General features: G+C 41.4%; 1 protein-coding gene across 1 annotated transcript in view; it reads right to left on the reverse strand.

Annotated features, from left to right (window-relative positions):
* The window catches only part of SLC1A1 (solute carrier family 1 member 1), a 74,057-nt gene that overhangs the window by 4,215 nt on the left and 46,755 nt on the right, over window positions 1-23,087 (reverse strand). Inside the window, exons 3-10 of the mRNA XM_081066028.1 lie at window positions 18,604-18,696; window positions 16,830-16,944; window positions 15,578-15,620; window positions 14,051-14,149; window positions 8,165-8,349; window positions 6,918-7,025; window positions 4,904-5,026; window positions 4,317-4,511 (exon numbers count right to left, since the gene is read on the reverse strand). Coding sequence (XP_080922154.1) covers window positions 4,317-4,511; window positions 4,904-5,026; window positions 6,918-7,025; window positions 8,165-8,349; window positions 14,051-14,149; window positions 15,578-15,620; window positions 16,830-16,944; window positions 18,604-18,696 — 961 coding nt within the window. The remainder of the gene's footprint in view (window positions 1-4,316; window positions 4,512-4,903; window positions 5,027-6,917; window positions 7,026-8,164; window positions 8,350-14,050; window positions 14,150-15,577; window positions 15,621-16,829; window positions 16,945-18,603; window positions 18,697-23,087) is intronic.

The raw sequence follows: 23,087 nt of genomic DNA on the forward strand, positions 1-23,087 counted from the left end.
AATTCCGTGCCAGGAATTTACGTTCCCTGGAAGGATGGTAGAGGGATAATGGTAGGGGTGGATGGGCAAAGGTATTTCAGGGAAAGACAAACCTTGCAGGGTTCAAGCAGGTTTTATTCACTTTCTTGATGTCACAAGACTCTGAATCTCTCTGGGAGCCGCCCTTTAGGGCACTGAATTGAGAAATAGCTCTGACTCCTGTCCAAGGTACAAGCATTTATTCCTGACTGCTCCTTTTTGCCAGAGAATGCACTTTGTGCAAAAGGAGTAAGATCTGGAATCCAGGAGAGGCAGCCAAGTGTACTTCATTACTATGTATTTCAAAAGATCCCTCTTGGGCAGATAAAACATGGCGGGGATTTTTCTCTTTGGAATGTGCAGGTTTTCATCAGCATCCTCCTTACTTAAATCTGGTCATTTTGGAGGAAACAAGGGCTCACCGTGTCCTGAAAAGTTCCCTGATTTGAATCAGCTTGAGGGGACAGCCACCATATTTTCTGGACACATGTCCTCACCCTGGGTCAAGGCCTGAACTCAGGATGCCGCTGAGTTGAAAGGTGAAGATGTAGAAACTGCCAATTCCAAATAGAAGAAACCCTGATGCTATCCACAAATCCACGTTCCCCGGGGCTCCTAAAGCCTCAGAGATCTTAGGAAGCTGGTTCTAGTGCCCATTCATCTGCCTAGTGATGTGTCCCAGATGGTGTTTGAGGGATAGTGAAACTCAGGCCAGAGAAGACAAGTAATGTCTTCTTCTTCACTAGTTGTGGCCACCAATTCACAGTAAATGAGAGATTTCTCGGGCTGTCCCAATTCCTCTAAAAGTTTTAGATCTGTTCTGACTTAAGCACTCTGGAAACTCCAAGTTTATTTCAATGCTGATTGAAACAATGCACTGATGGGTTTTCTTTGTCAGAAGTGATTTGTGCCCCTGCCCCCTGATCACTCTTGGAACCCCCAACACATCACTGTTAAACACCTGGTCCCTATAGCCTGAGGCTGGGCTTGAAACTCAAAATCGATTTAGCAAAAAAAAACTCTGCCCTTGACCTTGACCTTGCTTACTAAACTTCAGCCATCTGACTGGCTTAGGTCTGAAGTATAAATCTTCAGATAGGGGAAAAATTTTACTAACAGCCTGTCCTTACGCCAGTTACTTCTCCGAATCTCAATTTCTCGCCTGTAAGATGGTAAAACAGGACTGAAGTGTTTGCTCTGCAGGGTTGCTGTGAAGATTAAATGAGGTAATATACTACATGTAAGGCACGCAGTGTAGCACCTGGATATAGTAGATGCTTAAAAAATCATGCCATTTCTGCTCCTTCGGCAGCATCTACCACTGCTAGTATTACTACTACTATTACTACAAAACGACAACTACTATTGCTATTATGGACACTTCATTTCCTCCAAGTTCTTTCTAGGTCCCCAATCCCATAATTACCTTCCATTATAAGAAAACTTATCCTATTTTTTTCAATCAATTGTAACCCCTAGTAAGTGAATGCTATGAAAAAAACACACAAAAAGGTATGTTTTGGGTGGGTGGTGCCTACGTTTCTTTGACGTCCAGTCCAAAAGACCACAGAAAGAGATGAACTGTAGGTCCAAAAATCTCTTTAACCATTAACCGCGTGAGCCACAACTGTAACTTATAAAGTTAAAAATAACTTTTATTATTTCATCCTCTCCCGGGTAGAGTCAGAGAGGATTTTTTTATTGTAAGTCAATGATTATTCCGGGCCTGGAAGTTGTTATTGGCGCCGGACCAGTAGTTATCAGCCAAGTCTGATACAAGAATACATGAAAGAAGGTGAGAGATTTTTATGTGCATTGGTTGTTTAGCCTCAAGGCCCAAAGTTTATTCCTTCCAACAGTCAAGTAAAAAAAAAAAAAAAAAAAAAAACGGTTAGAAAGATCTAGGAAACTTATGACTGAGGAAGCGGGAAGGAGAGAATTCATCCCCACATGGCCAATACCCGAAACAAGTGGCCCCTCATATAACCACTCCCTGAAAGCAGTTCAGTGCAGACAGGGTTCCACTACCTGAGGTGAGGAAGGTGGGAAAAGGCACTTGGGAGTATAAAAATATAATACGGGGAACTTCCTCAGCCATGATTCAAGGTTTCAATGTTAACATACTTGCTTCTGTTCAAAGTACCGGACTGTACTCAAGCTCTTTGGGCACAGGCTTCTTTAGCCACTGACACTTTTTACAGATCATGCAGCATCAGTATAGTTTCCCAGCTGATGGGCCAAATGGTCGAGTTTTCACCTGTCTTCAGTTAATTTCAAGCAAACTGCAATAAAAACTTTATGATTTAGCGTTGGAGAAGACTTAAAAAAATGTACTGTGTGAGGACACTGTTAGAACTTACTTTCTGCGTGTGCCAAGTGCTGGGGGTGTAACAGTGAATTAACTCTGAAAGGTTCAGATTCAACCTTGTGTGAGCTCAGGGGTCCAGTTTTGGGGATGCACTTCCACTCTAAACTGAACTAAAGTCTCTGATCAACTCTAATCACAATCCACTCTTCAAATCACTGTCTAGTAGAACTTCCTACAATGACAGAACTTTTGACAGCACCTATTTGTAGAATGATAGAACCTTTTATGTCTGCTCAATCCAATTTGTGTGTTGGCTAATGGCTACCATATTGAACAGTGCTGTTCCAGAGGAACAGTTTCAGCAAAATTCACTGGTGACATTTTTACCATCTACTTGAACAGGCAATTTCAGTCTTCACTTGACTAGGATTCTCTGTAGCATTTGACTTCGTTGACCATTTTATCCTTGAAAATCTCATCTAGGTTTCCATGACACCAAGTTTTCAAAGGTCTCTTCCCACCTTTCTTTTCTTCTCCTTCTTCCTCTTGGGTTCACCCCTCTCAGCCTGCCTCTAATATTAGGATTTTCTAGGGCTCAGTCCTTCATCCTTTTCTCTACAAACTCTCCCCATGTGATGTCATCCACTCTCAATATTAACTGAGTGCTCACTATGCAGCCACCATCCTAAACATTTTATATGCATCATCGGACGTAATTATCACTACTTGCATAAAATGTAGATATTACTATTATCCTTTTACAGGTAAGAAAACCGAAGTTTAGAAAATTCAAGTAACTTGGCCAAGGTCACTGCTAATTATGGTGAAGCTCAGATTCAAACACAGATAACTGACTCACCATCAAGCTGATGACCCTGACTTCTGTACCTCCAGTCGAGACCAATTTCTCACTGTTATTTCCACTGGGATGTCTTAAAGGCATTTCGAATTCAATGTGTCAAAAAGTATACACTCTTTATCCTCCTACCTATACGTGCTTCTCATATACTAGGCCCTGTTCTGATAAGTACTGTCCACCAATCCAGAACCATTCACCATCCCTGGGGGTCATCCTAGCCTTTCTCCGTCCCTCACTCTGAATCTAATTGATGCCTCTTGAATGCATTAGCTCTTCTCCATTCCCTGTGTCAGTGCCTGGATGTAGGTCTTTTCATACCTTACCTGGACTTTTGCAATAGTCTCCTAACTGCTCTTCTATCTTATGGTTTCTGCCCCCATCCAGTCCACTCACCATATTGCCAGTTACCTTTCTAAAATAAAAATCTGTCCATAATATGAAAGATTGTCTAAGACCCTTCCATGAGTACCCCATACAAAGCCTTTCATGATACAGTCCCTGAATTCATTTCTTTATGCCAGCCATTCCAAATAATCTGTCCTCTGTAACTAGGCCATGGTTACATTGTAAGCTTCCATACATGCTATTCCTTTTATCTAAAATGATCTTAGCTTCCTTCTTCTCCTATGAAATTCTTATTCGTCTTCTAAAACTTAGCTCAGATTGCCCCTCCTCCAGGAAGACTTTCCTCCCCTTCCCAGGTAGAGCCAACCCTTCCTTCACTGGCACCCTCTGTGTCTCCCATTCAAACTTCTATTATAACCCTCACCATACCAGTCAGCATCTATTCAGGTATCTGTATTATCTACCTACTTACTGGGAACCCCTTGAAAGTAGGGCCTGGCCCTCATTCAACCTTCAGTCCTTGGTACCTACTCTGTGCCTAGCACCCAGTGGGTGCACTGAATTGAGAACAGAGTGATGCTTTTGGCTATCTAAACCCTGAAGCAGAGATCTTGTGTACCGTGAGTCTACTACTTGTGACCTCACTGTGTTTAGCCTTGGGAAGGACCTTTGTAGACCAAGAAAATCAGTCCACCACTGGACCGTTCTTATCTTCCTTTACAGATGATTTTCACTAGAGTCCATTCTAATAATGGAGATGAAAATGAATGTGGCACCATGCCCCACCTGATCGTGATGATCTGCCCAATGCTCAATTCCAAGCCATTCAACTGTGCAATAAACACGGCTGCCACTGCTTCGTAGAGTGCGGTTCCGTCCATGTTGATTGTAGCACCCACGGGTAAAACAAATCTAGTGATCCTTTTGTCCACCTGGTTCTTTTCTTCAGCACAGCGGAAAGTGACAGGCAGTGTGGCTGAACTGTGTGATAAAGAGAGAAAGGAACTTATGGTCTAGGAATGCTGGTCCTCAGTCCCTGCCTGACGAGACACCTCTATTCCAAAAACTAAAACCAAGAGCCCAAAGTATGCTGGCACTTTTGTCAGTTGCAGGAATCAGAAGGTGCTGTGCTTGCCACTGCTCTAAGTTACACCATAACCCCTTTCTGGGCTGCAGGCCATGCCAAGAGAGGAGGGAATATCTAATAGGCTGAAAAACTATGTTCAAAGACATGGGCAGAGAATATGGAGATTATTTCTTGAATTAAAGGCAGCTACAAAACCCACAACCTGCAGCCAGTGCTTCATAAAGTGAGATGAGAGTTGATAAGACTTGGCTCTGAGACTTCTCCTAGATGGCCCTCTTCTATTTACCTGGAAGAGATCATGAGAGCTGTCAGGAGAGCCTGGGCCATTCCCATGGCAAATCGGAAAGGGTTCTTCCGTACGACTATGAAATATATCAGCGGGAGAATTATAATGGAGTGGATTGCAAGCCTGTAAATAAGAGAAACAGTTTATAGATGATAACACTTCTTTAGATTAAGCTATTTTTTCAAATAGCTATTTTATTCATAATATCATTCAACTTTCATACTGACCCAATGAGAAAATGAGAAGTAGGGTGGGAATATGTCTCCATTCCACATATGAGGCTATGACTCACTCAGCAAATGAAGTACGTATCTTGTCAAAGTTAGTGGCAAAGCCAGTAGCTGAAGCCACATTTCAGAGCTCAAAAAACAGCTCTATCACACTGCCAAGCCCTGTACGTGCTATTCATGCTCTATGCACTAAAATGCTTTCATTGCCTTCTGCTGCCGGATTCTTGTTCCTCCACTAAGACTCTGTGAAACTTCCCCTTTCTCCGGGAAGTCTGCCCTCACCTTCCCAGGTCGAGCTGACCATTCTCTCCTTGGTGACTCTGTGGCCCCATACAAACCACTCTCACAGCCCTCAGCCCTTTATTCCCTGGACCACAGGCCACTATCTCGCTGGGTGGCACCCATCATCTAAGAAGGGAGTCAGGATTGAAGGAGGAGGAAGTCCCCACTCTCCTAAAGTCATACATCAGGACTGACCCTCTTTTCTTTGTTACGCCTGCCTTCCAAAATGATTCCTTGTTTCCCATGGAAATATACAGGTTATACAAAAACAGGGGCTTAACAAATGGGACTGCGTCAGCAGATGCCGTGTAAGTGTGACTGAACAGAGTTTAAAGATCAGTTCTGTGAAACTGAAATAATAAGAAATGGTCATTGAAAATACAGATCCTGGGGGTCTAGAAAGAGGGTTTTCTAGATAGACAGACTTTTGTGTAACAACTATGAGGAACTAACTTTTAGTTTTCCGTTAGAAACCTAGACAGGGTGAGAGAACAGAGACCATCAGAAGCCATTATGAAATGGCTCAGCATAACAAAGGTCAGCCACCTCACGGCCTGGACACAGCCCCTGTCCTCTAGTGAGGCAGATGGTCCCACCGTCCTGACTGGGGCTCTGGGATTTTACCAGCCGTCATACTGTAGGAACCCAGGCTTCTCCTCCCTTGGCTGTCAGGACTGTGCTTTTGGTAACCACGGACTAAGAACTAAATTCCGTGCAGTGGAAACTCTGCAATGCAGTCAGTGTTTGGGGGCACTGATCCGTAGGAATCAATTTGCTGATGCTTACTCATTCCCTTGGTCCATCTTTCTCAGCACATGTGATGGATCCTACACCCGGCGAGACATCCAGGGGCACCATTTATAACCATCCCACCACATCTCCCTTGATGGAACCAATAACTGGGCTGTAATAAATATGCAAATGACCTGTCTCCTGCTGCCTTCCTCCTGCTTTACACACTTCCTACCAGCCTGATGATTTTCCCAGCATGCTCTCTGGCCCTCTGATGATGCATGGGTGACCGTGGTCACCAGCCCCACCAACAGGGTTAGAGCGAACCAGCCATGAAGTTCCTACTTGCTCTATTCTTATTTCGTTTAGGCCCTGACTAATTTCTTTCAGACTCTGGGTCCATGGGGGTTATTCTTACTTGCTTGGTTAATTTATATCCTTAAGAAAGTGAAGGCCAGGAAAGAGCCAAGAGAGGATACCAGTGGGTTTTGCTCTACTTTTAAAAAAATTTTTGAACACAACTAATAAAGGCAGTGACAGAGCCTGGTCCAGGCTGTTCTGCCAAAATCTGGCAATTACACAGTGTGATCCACCTCCAGTACAGCTGGCAAAGGGCAGCCCTCCTCCCACTCCCCACACCCCACTCTCATTGCTGAACCCCATCTTTCCCTGCGCGTGGGAGAGAAGCCGATTTTCACCAACTGAAATCCATCCTCTCAGCAGCAATCCATTGGCTCAAATTGGGTTTCTCTTTCTTGAGTGTGACATACCCAGTCAGGACAGTGGCCATGTAAAGGCCTAGCTTGCGGAATATTTCCCAGTCTTCAACTTCTATGATCTTCCCGGCAATCAGGAACAAAATACCGAATGGCATGTAACTAGAAAGAAAGCACAATGACGTCAGCAGGTGTTTTCTCAGGGTGGGATTGCTGGGGAAGAGATAAGCTGGGGCGTGTACTGTGGCTTGGCACACACTCGCAGCTGGAGGAGCCCAGGGTCCACGAGAAGTGAAGGCCTCGGCGTCAGGCCCTGCTGGACCACCGGGCTCCGTGTGCACTCCCAGTTCTACCCACCTAAGCTACCACAATGGGACAGACTTGGCAGGAAAGTGTGGTTAAACTGGTGACATACACCTTGCTCCCCATACACAAACGTTCTGCTGATTGTCACATGTGGGATCTCACTGCAGCCTGCTCCAAATATGGTCTCTAGGCTCTTCCTAGCCCCAGTCATCTTGTTTCCCAGGTAACGGAATCAACAACAGTTAGCAGTGCAAATGATCGTCATAGTCTGTTTGTGGAGCTCTCATTACATTTGTTTGTGGAGCCTTGTGTTGGGTTAAGTATTTTACAGGCATCAGTTCACTTAGTGCGTTTCTTCCAACCTTACGAGTAGATTTTATGCTTTTTCATAGATGATGAAGCTAAGTTTCAGTGGGATTAAGTGACTAAAATAACTGAATCCTTTATGTCACCGTCGATGTCTACACTTTGGAGTAAATAATGGTAAAACAACTCAATATGAGATAGTGGGGCAGAGGTCTCCCAGGAAAGGTGGACTTTTTGGTATCTCCAGGGACAAGGCAGATACTTAAGTGATACCATTGCCATGCTCACCCACGCAGCTTTAATATGGATGCGTTAGCGATCACGCGATGTATCAGTTATAAGTATTCTGAATATCACTTCTGCCTGCGGCCTAATAAGGAAAGCACTGTGTATTCTCATGTGCAGAGAACGGCGTCACGTTATTCCTCCAATAGTTACTTCTTACATGAAAACTGGCTGCGTGCGCGATGATCAAGGGCTTCGGTAGAAAAGCCAATGGCTGATAGTTAGACCTTTGGGAAAGTGAGTGAACAAAAAAAGGATGTGGAATGATTTAATACTCTAGTGTCCTGATGGTCAGTGTGCACCCTCTCGAGGGTGAGCCAGTGGAGAAACTCAGGACTCTTGGTTCTAAGTTTGAGGGGACAGTTGGCAGGGAAGCAAGCTGGCATTAACGGGTGTCTGCTTACCACATAATGATCTGAACGATTTTCATGGTTGCGTCACTCAGAGCACTGAAGAAATCCACCAGGATCTGTCCCCTTTCTCCCATTTTTCCAATGACAAGTCCAAAGACGAGGCAAAAGACAATCAAGCCCAGGACATTTATGCCATCTGAATACATGCCCACGACTTTGTACTCCTTTGTTTCGTTCTGTGGAGCAAAAATCAAGAAAATGTATGGATGCATGATTATAATCTTGTTAGGATACATAGGCATTGAAATGAAAAGATACAATAAGCAAACATAATAAACCAGTGATCTACCAGCGTCAACTTGGGGAAATAGAAACAAAACCAAACCCACCTACACATGTAACACATTTTTACTGCCCCACCCTCTGCCATTAAAGTTTAAAGTGTTTTTTCTTCTTTTTCTCTCTCAATAAATCAATATTTGAATATTTCTTTTGAAGATTTCTTATTCTGGGATGTTTTACATTTTTAATAAAAAGTTTAAGATTGCCACGGGGATACAAAAGACACTTTGAGGAATGTAATCAACAATGCTGTAAAGATTCTGTAGGGTACCGAGGGACACTTGTCTTATTAGGGAGACCACTTGATGTAGATGTCTGACCACTGCGCTGTACACCTGAAACTGAAGCTGAATAATACTGAGTATCAACTATAATTTAATATATATATATAGTCACGGGATGTGGAGTACAGCATAGGGAATAGAGTCCATGGAATTGTAACAGCTATATGCAATGTCAGAGGGGTAGTAGATTGGGGGAGGAAGGGTTATCACTTTGTGAGGGGTATTAATCAGATACTAATATAATAAGTGTTTTATTTAATGTCTAACTAGTACATTGTTTTGTACACCTGAAACTAATAAAAAAATAATAAAAACTTTAGAACAAGGAAATTTTCAAGGTTATTTTAACTATATTTGGAGGCTGTGTAAAAAAGACAGGAATTAATAATACAGGAAGCACAAAACATTTACCAGTGTGGACATTTTTACTGTTTTATCCTGATAATGAAGCACAGGACCATTCTTTACTGCCTATGATCTTGAATGACCAACAGGATTTTGGAGACATGAAGTTAATCAGATTCCTATTACTGTGAACCATTTCTTTGCTTTATCCTGGGTAAGAATAGCATGTGATTTACTGAGCAATTACTTATTCTGAGTAGTGCAGCATGAGACTTACCGAGAGTTTTCATAAGGAGATAACGTAACTTGATGAACCCCTGGGGTATGAGTCATTTAATTATGATCTGATATGGTCAAAATAATATTTATCAAGCAGCCAACTGCACTGGCTACAGCATAAGGTCTTAAAGTGCAGCGGAAAGACAAAACTAACTATGAGAAACGCGAGCCAAGATGGTATGTAATTAACTGCACAGGCAAGCTATGGGTTATAGGCATCATATGGAGACTGGGGACACGACTGAGGGCTGTGAGGTTAGGAAAAGCTAGACCTGAGGAGTAGGCAGCCAGGAGATGCAAACATACTCCCCCCAAAATGGTAAGCAAAGACAAAAGTCATCTTACTCTGAACCTCTGTACCCTGCTTGGATAATTCTTACCCATCCTTTCTTCCCTATTGTAATATGCAACACTCTTCACAGGAGGGCAGATGCCACATCTGTCTTTTCGCTATTGTAACTCCAATGCTCAGCAGGGCCTGGCTTAGGGAGATGCTCAGAAAATCTTTATGAAACCACATCAAAAGTCAGGAATAAGGAGTAATGGCGGAGGCGGGTCTGCATAGAATAGAGGGGGCCGCTGGGAAGTGAGCATGGAAACTAGGGAGGAGCCAGGTCATGGAGGGCCACCGGACCTGTCAGAGGAGGTAGGCTCTCTGCAGGAGGAAGCAGGGGGCCACCTGTGGCCTTCGTACTTTGAATTCTTAATTCTACTGAATATTGCTCTTTTCCTTCAATCTTTCCTTCCTGTGTGAAGGTTAGGAGACAGAGAACACTCAGGAGAAATCTACTACAGGACTACAGATATCTTACTTAAGAACCATACACTCTAGTCTTCAATGCTGAAATCCCCAAAGCTCCCGAAAAGCATTGATTTTATCAATGAGTTTATGGGAAACTCTTGGTGGCAAAACCTATCCTGAACTGAGACAAGACTACATGTTGTCTATTTCTCTTACTTGGCAGAATATTCGTAAGTTTGTTGCGGAAATATTGACATGCTTGGTTCGTAAGTGTTGTTGCCAATCCTACTTATGGATGGTGTATAACATGAATACACACCTCCTGGCCCATCGAAAACTCTGGACTCTGAACCACATCTGGGCAGTATTTTTTTTTTTTTATAGTTTCAGGTGTACAAAACAATGCAATAAGTTAGACATTTCACCCCTCACAAAGTGTAACTCCCCACCCCCAATCTACTATCCTTATGACACGTATATATCTATTACAATTCCATTGACTCTATTCCCTATGCTGTACTCCACATCCCGTGACTATACATATATTAAATTATAGTTGACATACAATATTAGTCAGCTTCAGCCTCAGGTGTACAGCGCAGTGGTCAGGCATCTACACCGTCCATGAAATGGTCTCCCTAATAAGACATTTGCCCATTTGAAACCCTACAAAATATTTACAACATTATTAATTATATTCCCCAAACTGTCTTTCAGATCCCCGTGGCAATATTGTAGTTACCAATTTATGCTGTCTAATCCCTTTGGGCAGAGAGTTTTGAATAAGAAATTGTGGGCCTGCATTCTGTGTTCATGTAATCCTGCAAATCTAAAGCAGTTCCTGGGGTGCCCAACTCCTCAACTCTCAGGGGTGGCAGAGCTATACAGGCAACAGGGCTCCTTCTTTTCTCTGCGTGGTTCAGTTGCTTCTTATTATTCTCGGTAGTTATGTTATTTAGTGTTTAGTGGTCACCAACACTAAATTAGCGAATATTGAATCATTGTTCCTAGGGCAAATGTATGGTTAAATACCTGGGAACTAATGTTCACAACATTTTTGTCACTATAACCTGCTTTATGCATGTTTCTCTTCAAAGATACCTTGTTGTTGTGTCATTAACAGTGAACTCACAACCAACATACTATGTAACTCATGACTGAATGAAGCTTATGTAACAAACATATATTCTCCTTAAGGCACATCACAGTCTTCTTGCACTTAGGAACCACAGATGTAGTATTGAAGTCCATGCCACAGCAATCAGGCAAGAGAAGAAAGAAAAGCCATCCAAATTGGGAATGAAGAAGTTCAATTGTCACTTTTTGCAGATGACATGATTCTTTATATACAAGACCCTAAAGACTGCACCAAAAAACTATTAGAAACATTAAACAAATACAGTAAAGTTATAGGATACAAAATCAATGTACAAAAATCCATTCTGTTCCTATATACTAACACAGGAATTTCAGAAAAGGAAACAAAAAATACAATTCCTTTTGCAATTGCAACAAAAAGAATAAAATACTTAGGAATAAACTTAACCAAGGATGTGAAGGACCTATACTCTGAAAACTATGAGATATTATTAAAAGAAATTGAAGAAGACACAAAGAATGGAAAGATAGTCTGTGTTCATGGATTGGAAGAATCAACATAGTTAAAATGACCATGTTACCCAAAGCAATATACAAATTTAATGCAATCCTCATCAAAATCCCAATGGCATTTTTCAAAGAAATAGAACAACAACAACAACAAATCATCAGATTTGTGTGGAATCACAAAAGATCCTGAATATCCAAAGCAATCCTAAGAGGAAAGAACAAAGCTAGAGGTATCACACTCCCTGACTTCAATTTATAGTACAAAGCGACAATAATCAAAACAGCAGGGTATTGGCAGAAAAACAGACACACACACCAATGGAATTGAATTGAGAATTCAGAAATAAACTGACACATATATGGGCAGATAATTTGCAACACAGGAGCCAGAAACATACAACGAAGAAAAGACAGCCTCTTCAATAAATGATGCTGGGAAAATTGGAAAGACACATGCAAAAGAATGAAACTAGACTGCCATCTGTCACCATGTACTAAAATTAACTTAAAGACATAAATGTAACACCTGAAACAATAAATTGTGTAGAAGAAAACACAGGTACTAAACTTATGGACCTTGGTTGGGTTCAGAGAGGATTTTATGAATTTGACCTCAAAGGCAAGGGAAGTAAAAGCAAAAATAAATGAATGGAGACTATGTCAAACTAAAAAAACTTATGCACAGCAAAAGAAACCATCAACAAAACAAAGGCCACCAACCAAATGGGAAAAGATATTTGTGAACAACACTTGTGATAAGGGCTAATATCCCAAATATATAATGAACTCATAAAACTCAACAACAAAAACACAAACAATCCAATTAAAATATGGGCAGAGGACCTGAACAGACACTTCTCCCAAGAAGACACACTAATGGCCAACAGATATATGAAAAAATGCTCAACTTCACTAGCTATGAAGGAAATGCAAATTAAAACCATAATGAGATACCACCTCATACCTGTTAGAATGGCTATTATCAATAAGACAAGTAATAACAAATGTTGGAGAGGCTCTGGAGAAAAAGGAACCCTCATACAGTGCTAGTGGGAATGTAAATTGGTACAGCCACTCTGGAAAACAGTATGGAGGTTCCTCACAAACTTAAGAATAGAATCACCATATGACCCAGTAATCCCTCTTCTGGGTATCTACCCCAAAAATCTGAAAACATTTATCCATAGAGATATATGTACCCCTATGTTCACTGTAGCATTATTCATGGTGGCCAGGACATAGAAACAACCAAAGTGTCCTTCAATCGATGACTGGAGAAAGAAGATGTGGTACATGTATATAATGGAACACTACTCAGCCATAAGACAAGATGAAATAGTGCCATTTGCAACAACATGGATGGATCTTGAGATTATCATGCTAAGTGAAAGAAGTCAGACAGAAAAAGTCAAGAACCATATGACTTCACTCATATGTGGGATATAAAACTAAAAGCAACAAAGGAACAAGACAAACAAAGAAACAAAATCTCATAGACAGAGACAACAGTTTAATGGTTACCAGAGAGTAAGGGACAGGGGAGGCAGAAGAGGGTATAGGTGATCAAATATATGGTGATAGAAAGAAATTTGACTTTTGGTGGTAAACACACAATGCAATATATAGATGATGTATTAGAGAATTGTACACTTGAAACCTATATATATATATTTTTTGGGGGGGGCGCGCAACCCACCATCCCATGCAGGAGTCCAACCGGCAACCTTGTTGTTAAGAGCACATGTTGTATAACCAACTGAGCCATCCGGCCACCTTCCGGGGGCTCAGCAGCAGCTCATTGTCTTCAACCTAGATGCTGAGGGCACAGCTCACTGGCCTATGTGGGAATCGAACCGGCAACCCTGTTCTCAGAGCTTGCGCTCTAACCAACTGAGTCATCTGGCTGCCCGAAACCTATAATTTTACTAACTAATATCACCCTAATAAATTTAATAAAAATTAAAAAATATATAAACAGCAAAATCACCATGAAAATGCACAAAAGTGTGAAAACTGTGGCATAAACACACAACAAAAAGGATGTTTGTTTATAGTACGAGAGCTGAAGCAAGAAGGCAGAGCTTTGCTTTGTTCAGCCTCAGCTGGGAACATTGGCACAGGGTGACTTAACATTTTCACTGCTCTTTGCGTGTCTACAAAGGACACAAACGGGCCTTGCATGTTGACTCAGAGGTTGCAAATACATTTTAGGTGAATTCACAACTGTGGAACACACGAGTGATGAGGGTTGACTGTGTTCCCCCTCCTGCTCACGACTCACGACTCAGCCTCTGCCTACTGGGGAAGGAGCACGGGTGAGAAGGAAGGAAATGGTACCTTGGAAATAGCAGTTGTCATGGCAGGAGTGACAGATACTTCTGTTATGTTCATCTCTGGCTCACTGGGAGGCTTCACTTCTTCACGCGTGGTTTTATACTGCAAGTTGGAGGGGAAAAAAGGACGAAGAAATAAACGAAGGAAGAGTTTGTTGAGCACCCGAGGCTACACCACAGGAATACGTTACTTGGACCAAACAAGGGCCACTGCAGGGTTCTGCTTCAGAGGGCTCTGTTGGCTCCAGGTTTTCACAGTACCTTTTATGAGGCTTTGGAACCAAAAGTGGAATTGAGAAATCCAACCGCTTACTCCCACAGCCACCATTCAATGATGTCAGAATGTCCTCCCACGTCCATAATGAAGGACACATGAATGGAGCAACAATGTGAAAGAAAGTATAGGTTTTATTTGTACGTGTGTCAACAGACAGACTCTACAGGGATCCTGTCAATCATTTTTTTGTTTCTATTTATTTATTCATTTACGATTTGTAGTCTGGAAGAAACACCTCATCACTTTGATAAATGTTGTCACTATGACTTTAATAAATATCAACAACTATGCGGTTATTCCAAAATCAGCATTCCCTTTGGGCTATTCCATGCGATTTCTGTTGAATCTCCTTCCTTCAGCCCTTTCTGGTTCTGCACAGATTCAGCCGAGAGATGTAAGAAAGAGCTAGTATACATGACACCAGGCATAAATGTCACTCCTATGAGGCTCTGCCAATACCAAGAACCTTACAGGCGACCACTGTGGCTGAAATGCAAAGGCACCCCTGAAACAGAGGTGGTTCTGTGCTGCTTGGAGGTCGGCAGGGAGCAGTTTAATTGCCATTTTGTTGGTACACATAGAGGTCTCTGTTCATGTAATTTATGTAAATAAATTCAGCAGTGTGTGATAGACTCAGCTGTCTAAGTGCATAGATAAACGAGAGAAAAAGGCTTGAAGGAAATGGAGGGAAGAGATTGTTAAATCTTCCTAGAGAAAAAATCACGGCTTTGTTACATTGCTCTGTAGAGTGCCAGCAATGGGGAGAGAATGATTAAGGAAAAAACCGAATACCAGGAACACTAACCACCCATGCGTATCAGACACTGATTTCCCCACAAGGGAACGGAAAGAGAAGATGGAGGACTACTTTTTTTTTTTTTTTTTTAACTGCATGGCACCTGCAGACAGTCTAAGTTTCTTCACAAATATAATGTGGTTCTCCAAAGATTGATACTAGGAACCACATTTTAAAACACTCATTTGTTTGACAAGTTCCTTACTTGCTCCATTTGAGCTCTTTGGGGGAAAAACAGCTTAATGGAAAAGGGAGCAGGGCAAGCTACAACAGGGATTCTCTGTGGCTGGAATGACCAGGGATATGGAACAGAGGAGTCACCTGAAATCCCTCCATTCACGGTACATTTCCTACCGTTTTTGATGGGCTAATTCCATTCATTGGGTCAGAGCAGGAAAAGAAAATCTTAATTGGTAATGGGAAGAGGGGAGCAATTTGAGGGCAAAAGTCAATATTACCTGCTGAAAACAGGCTTGGATAAGGTTCTCAGGGAACATATTCCTGTTGGAGACATGAAAAGCAGTATTATGTGAAAGCAAAAGTGTTTTGTTTGTCATAACCAACACATTGGTACAATGGTGGAAATGAGTGTAATGTAGAATTAGTTCTATGGTTTCTCTTCTGGCTTCTCCTTTGCATAATACTTCTTTGTATTAAGATTTATTTTTCCCAGTTAAGTTTCAACCAAGTATAGAACGCTCTCCTCATCAACGTCACTTAACTGATTCACTGAGTAACCGATACGCTTGCTGTCCTTGGTGAAACACTGTATTGGCAGGTGGACACTCACAGTTAGAAACCTCTTTAAGATTCTGCATATTTCTATTTTCATTGACGAGAACGTATGCTTACCAAGAGTCCATTACATTTCTTGCCAAATTCTTTATGCCAATTGCAATTATCATCGTAATTACGGAATTGAAAATTATGTAAATCAATGAAATATAAGAGTGAAATGGAAGGTATGGTTTCTATAAAAACTAAGCTGAGTGCCTGGAAACTCAATCAAGACAAATGACTAACATTTCTGTGGTTAAATTAGGTGTGGGAAGACAACTGAAATAAAAACTGGAAGGATTCAGCAGTCAGCTTTCTTTGCAAGTTGCCTGCTCCATTTCATGAAACTGAATCTGGAAATTGTAGATGATGCATTTGTAAGGGCAGCATATGCAACAGAAATAATATAAAATTACAATCAGCTGACACACTCAAAAACCTTGACCCTACATTAAAAAATTGGCAAATAAATGCATTTAAGTTTTAAGTGTAAACAAAATATGTAATGCATATCTGTCATTATTTTATGATTCTCTGCTTTAATTGCTATCTATTAACCAATTTCCAGCCTCGAATGCTTCAGATAAGAGGATTTTTCCTGTACAATCAAAACATTTATTTCTTCAAGTGTGCTTCAGAACTGACCATGCAACCCAGCCTAACATCTTAATGCACCAAGTATACTTTCTGCATCTCTGTCCATCCTGAATCCTGATAGAGGAACCTGTTCCTTCTGCTCCCTGTTGGAACCACACCCTGGCAAGCAGGACTGACTCTGTAATTTGCAGGGTCCAAGGCAAAATGAAAATGCACAATTTAAAAATTATTAAAAATTTCAAGACAATGACAGCTGAGCATTAAACCAAACACGGGGGCCTGTGTGACCACACAGGTCACATGCCTACGAAGCCACCCTGCCGGCAAGACACTCACCTGATCAGGTCTAACATGGCATCCACCGTGCTGACGTCAGGGCTGCTGCCTGTCCTGTCAATTTCATCCACTTTCTGGGTGACGCCAGGCTGGATGCTCACCACCAGCACAATACCTGTGGCCAAGGACAGCACCCACAAGCATTAAGACCCTTCCAGGGCACCTGGCACCCCTCGTGCACCTTTCTTAGAACCAGTGGGCCTCGTGGTACCAGGCAATCCTGGGATGGGGACCCGGAGGGCCAACCAAAATGCTCAGTCTTTGCTGGGACCTCAGCCGCAGCCTTACTTTTCCATTTAAATGAATCAGAAGAACTCTCCCTGTGTTTTTCTTTAAAAAGGAAGGGGTTACATTCCAGAATTGGTTCTGGAAACACCTGCTGGTGAAAATTTTCTTTTTCTCGTTAGCTTATGATGTCAGCTTAGGCAGGAGGTGAGGGTGATTTATTTTCCAACTCAAGGCACTCGTTCAATATCTTTCTGCAACTCTTACCCACAGATGCTGGTTATTTTCCTGAGGGTCACACAGATCAAGCCTTCTTTTCCTTCCATACCACAAGCCTTCAAATATCCGGAAAGCTGTTGTATAACTCAAAACAGGTTAGGGTTGGGAAAAGTTGTTGTTCCGTGTGACTTTCAGGGGGTGGAATGAGGAAAAAAATAGGAGTTACGGGGACATAGTTCTTACTGTAAGGAAGAACTGTCCAAATGGAGAACACCTGAAAGTGCCATTTTGGCCTTTGACGTAATGGGTTGTGGTCACTTGAGGTGTCTGAGCAGAGGTGGGAGGCTGTAGGAGATCAAGGCTTCGGAGGTTGTTAGGAGAGGAATGAAGAAGACAAAAGTCCCCATGCCCTTTATTGCGCCTCCTAAGAGGGAAAGCCAATCCAAGCGGGTAGGACTTCCAGGATGCTGAATGGGTCAGTTTTGCTAGTAGGAGTTGTCACTGGGCAGTGGAAGGGCCACGAGTGGACGTGGTCCACTCTTCTTTCTCAGGGTTACAGAAAAGATACACACCCAGCTTTTTCCTTTGTGTTGTTCTCCCTCAGGAAGCTTGTGAGGAGATGTGGCTTTGGTTTAAGGCAGGATTCAGGCCTTCCTAGGTCCCCTGGCCTAGTAACTCTAAAACCTCCCCGCGTCTTATCAGTTCATTAAAGCAAAGCTGCGAGGGTTAAGCTGGCTACATCTGAGTACATTCCCTTCTGCTCTTCTCACTTTGGGCATCCTTCTTAAAATGTCACACTAGGTCACAAAGGATGGACCATACTTTCTTCACAAAAGAATGCCAAGGTACAAGAGCAGGTATTCCCTTATCAGAACTTTCTCCCTTTCTTCATATGGAATTTATACTTGGCAAGACTCTGTTAGCCATTAGCTTTCAGTACTATGTGAAATTTGAAATGAACTCAAATGCCATCTTTCTGAAAATCTTTTATAATGACTCAATTCCACTATTATTGACTAACAAGTTTAAAGATTGTATAAGCTCTCAGCTTCACTTCCCTCTATCCCGTGATCCTGATAAGGCACACGCCATCATGCTCATTCTGTTTCTTACTGGAGACATTAGTGAAAAGTATTGTGGCTGAAATTCAGTCAGTATTCTATTTTCTTCATATAAAAGGGGCTGTGTAGACTTCAAGCCAAAAGTTTCATGGTAGGGTGACAATACAACTTTCTGATTTTTAAAAAATTATATATTTAAAAAGTCCAACTACTTTTAAACGAAAAGTCACAATTATGCAGAGGAAAAGGGATTCAGAAATACACTTTACCTAGAATTACAGCAATGACAGTGGTACAGAAATAATATACAACAGCACGCAGACCAATTTTTCCAGATACATTGGAATCCAGCGCAGCAACACCTAAAATGGGAAGAGGGGAGAAGTCAAATTACATTGCTTTTTAAGAGACTGATTTCCAGGATTGGTGGTGATTCAATCCTTTAGGTGTGAAATAAAGAGCTGAGAGCTATCTCTGGATCTGCGAGGTATATCTCACACATTTGTTTGGGTAAAATGCGAAGGGCAAAAGAAGCACTTCAAAAATTCCAAACAGTTCTCCTTCCATCACCTTATATTTCCGGGTGGTGAACACACAACATGATATATAGATGATGTACTATAGAATTGTACACTTGAAATCTATGTAACTTTACTAATAATTGTCACCCCAATAAACTTTAATTAAAAAAGAATTCCAAACAACATTGAGAGATGGGAGCCTAGTGAGTGACCATTCCCCATCTGGCAAATCCTCATTGCCTCAACCCATAGCGAGTGCCATGCCTTTGGCTCCCCTGGGGGGTAGTCATAAGACATAGTCAGAAGGAGCCCCCCTCCATCTACATTTGCTCTAAGAACTTGCTCAAGATTTGTACAGCACTCAACATCCTTTTGGAATTCAGTATCAAGGAAAAGTTTATCTTGAAGAACTGAGAAAGTTATTTCATCACACAATGAAAATTGTGTAACTCATGATTGTTTCCCCTTCTGCCTTTTCTGTCAGGAAGCTCAGAGTCAACTTAAAAGATAACTTTACATGTGATTATAAAAGTAACATGTTCATTATAATTATCTGAAAAACGAAAAAAAGAAAACAAAAATCAAGAAAAGAAAAAAGTCAGGAAACAAAAATCACTTCACCTCATCAGACATACTTATACTAATATTCTGGTGAATTTTCTTCCAGTATTTTTTTCTCAACATTTTGTAAACAGAGCTGAGATGGTATAGTTTTTAATCATTTTCCTCTTTTTAATACTATATTATATAAGCATTTATTATTATTATAAATTCACCCCGATGGTAATTCTAAAGGCTACATAATCTTCTGTCATGTGGCTGAACCATATTGTATTTAATCACCCACTTATTGCTGGATCTTTAGATAGTCTCAGAGCCAAATTCAATAATAAATCATAGTAATTTCATTAACCATCCTGGCTAGCATGTTTCCTTCTTCTTTTCATGATTTTCAAATTGCTTCTGTGTTAACAATTTTATTGTGTATGGCTCTGGTGGTGACATACCTTAAAATGTCCATTTTAAAGAGGCAGGATATAAATAAAAAGTTCTGAGGGCACAGGTGACGTAAGAGATTTATGGCCACATTATTAGATCTAGTTTCAAATAGTCTTTGGCTGCCAGTAAAATGAATATTGCCTGGACTTGCAAGAGTTATGCCAAGGATAGCTGTAGAGGTGGAAGGCATAAACCCCTCCTTGCTAGAAAGCCTTGCCCTTCATCAAAGATGCTTGGAGTTAATGATGCAGCTTTCTCTAAATGGGCTATTTCTATGTGGGACACGGGGCAAGCTGAGAAGCCACCAAACCATCTTTCAGCAAGCTGTCATTTGGAGGTTTCAGACTACCCTGCCTGATTTCCAAAAAGAGAATTATGTTCTAAATCAAATGATCACCACAGAAAATGATTTTTTGAGTCTGCAGCACACGTGAGTTGTCCCATAACTGTTTGCAAAAACCTGAAATACAGGGTAGTAGGAAAAATAAACAGGTTGTCACGAAGCAACCCCAAGGAAAAGGCAGTAAACCTGTAGTCTTGAGTAGCTTTTATATTTGCTCCTCACACTATAAAAGGCCTACCTATTTTTTTAAGCGACTGGAAGATTATGCTCCTCACATATAATGAAACATAGCTGATGTACGAGAAAAATCTATAAGGAAGCTATCATCATTATGATGACAGAACAAATCATCTCTCACTCTAAACACACTATCCCTCTGGCTGTCGATTGCTCCTTTGGAAGTTACTGTTTTGAGAGAAGGGCCTCTGGCCTCTAGCAGCCACCCCGGGATGTTATTCAGGGCCCATTCAGGGTTCCAGCAGGGCCCAACCTGCTGGACAAGACTGTGCAATTACCATATACAGAGGGTGCCAAAAAATGTATACACATTATAAGAAAGGAAAAAACTTTTAAAATTGTAATACTCAATATATACCGATAACAAAAGATGAATACAAGTCATGTGTATACATAGTTTTGGCCGCCCCAGTATATATATGATGGGTATATTGCAACAGCACATCCTTGAGTAACCTTGATGAGAGATTCTATTCTCTTCCTTTGGGAAAAATACAGTTTGCTGAGAAGGCTTTCTTTTCCTAATGGGAAGACAATTAAAAATAAAAATTCTGCAACAAACAATAATAACAACAACAACAACAAAACATCAAGCGACACTGAAAGCCGTAATTCAGAAACAAATGGAGTATCTCATATTCGATTTGGGTCTCTTAAAAAAAAGCATAACAATAATGCATATTTATAAGTTTTCTAAGTATATCATATGATTATAAAATGTGTCTATTCCATTTTAGAGCTCTGTGCATTATTTTGATAAACAATTATCATTATTTATAACAATATGCTAGTTTAAAAGAAAAACAAGAAAATGAAAAGAACTCTTGAGTAACCTGTCTAAGCACCTGTATCCCTGACCTAGTAGAGGATGTATTTTCAGATATACAAGTCTTTCGTAGATGTCTAATTTAAGCAGCGACCTGTCCCTAGGTGCTGATAGGTGACAGGTTCACAGGGTGGCTGCAGAACTGGTCTCGGGTATGTGTTTTGTGTCTTCTCAGGGTTTTCTTCCAGCAGTGAAACAAATTAAATCTATGTGGGTAATTGTTTCCAGCATATGTTAACATGTCTTAATTTGTCTTAATGATTTCGCCATGGGCACTTTCTATTCCAGGACCCAGCTTCCAATAAAAGTCTTCATAATAGTAAGATTCTCGGTGGAAATATCTTCAACAAATACAAATGTGTCAGAGTCTAGAAACTCATCAGGTAGTCTCCTTAGAAACCACTTGTACATGGCAGTTTGGTTCGGTTTCCAGGGTGACCACCCATGACAGACCTCCATGTGAGAACACATTTACTATCTTAGTGTCTCTCTACCATTTTTTTTCCATTAGTATGTACTCCACCCCACGCCTACCCCCAGCCATTTTTCCCTAATGGCCACTCCCATGAAATTTTAATATCATAGACAAACTTTATATCTGTTTATGTACTAACGGTATACATGTGCTTTTCACATAAAAAGAGTAAGTTTCTCTCCCTTGCTCCCCAAAACCAGCTTTTGTTGCCTTGGGGCGCTATTTCTCCTGTGGAGAATGTGTGATTTGGCTCAATGGATATGTCGTGTGAATGGTACCTTAGTCTAGATGGTGGACTCTGAAGAGGGTGCCTCTCCATCAGTTTCTCAGTCACACTAGCCACATGCAGCTTGTGGCTATTGCAATGGACAACACCAATAAAGAAAATTTCCATCATCACAGGAAGTTCCATTGGGTAGCGCAGGTCTGGACTGTGTAGCATGTGGATACAGCCAGTATGACACAGTGCTTAAAAATATGACCCCATCCCTTACTGGGGGAGGACACGTGACATACCCATTTTAGTCCTAAAAACAGGTGAAATATCACCGTGCTTTATCCTGGAACTTTACTCTCAATAGCCACCTGGCTTCCTTGCTTTCAGGCCATGGCTTATGTCCTGCGAAGTCTAGAGGACAACCTCTCTTTACAGTCCACTCCCAGAAGTCACTTCTTCTGGGACTGGATACCTCCCCTCTGGGAGTTGAAGGAGAAGGGACAGTGCACGGATACATTACAGAGCAGGTGTGACGAGATCTCCACAGAAATCAAAGGTGTTTAAAATCATTCATGGCAATTGGACAATGATTTTTATATCTGTTGACTGTAATAACCAAAAATACGGCTAGCATTTTGTATGTCTTTGTTTTGTATATCTTTTTCCAGTAATTCATTTTATTATAGTTTACAAAAACTATTGATCTGTGACAGATTGGAAACTTAAAAAAATGGCATCTTTTCCATCCAGTCTAAATACTGGACTTTGCAAAGCACAGGTGCTGCGAGCTCTCAGAGGAGCCAGAGGTGCCACCTGGCTCTGGTGACCAGGAGCAGTTTGCAGCAGGTAGCACTTGCATTGGCCAGAAAAAGAGAAGCAGGATTCTGACAAACTTTCTTTGCTTGACCACACTTTAGTCTGGCTTATGGACCTTCTCCTAGGCCCATCCGTGTACTTCCTTACAAACTCCAGTTCTGGCAAGAAACCTGCTGAGTTAGTTTAACCAGAAGCCCCTACCTGATACCTGATCACCCTTGGTATCTGATCAGCTTATCAGATATTGTCCTCCATTATCCACCAGATGATGTCTGATCACACTATCTTCAACAAGAAGCAGGTTAGGTCAGTTTAGCCA

This window comes from Rhinolophus hipposideros (genome assembly GCF_964194185.1).
Source record: "Rhinolophus hipposideros genome assembly, chromosome: 11".
Taxonomy (NCBI): domain Eukaryota; kingdom Metazoa; phylum Chordata; class Mammalia; order Chiroptera; family Rhinolophidae; genus Rhinolophus; species Rhinolophus hipposideros.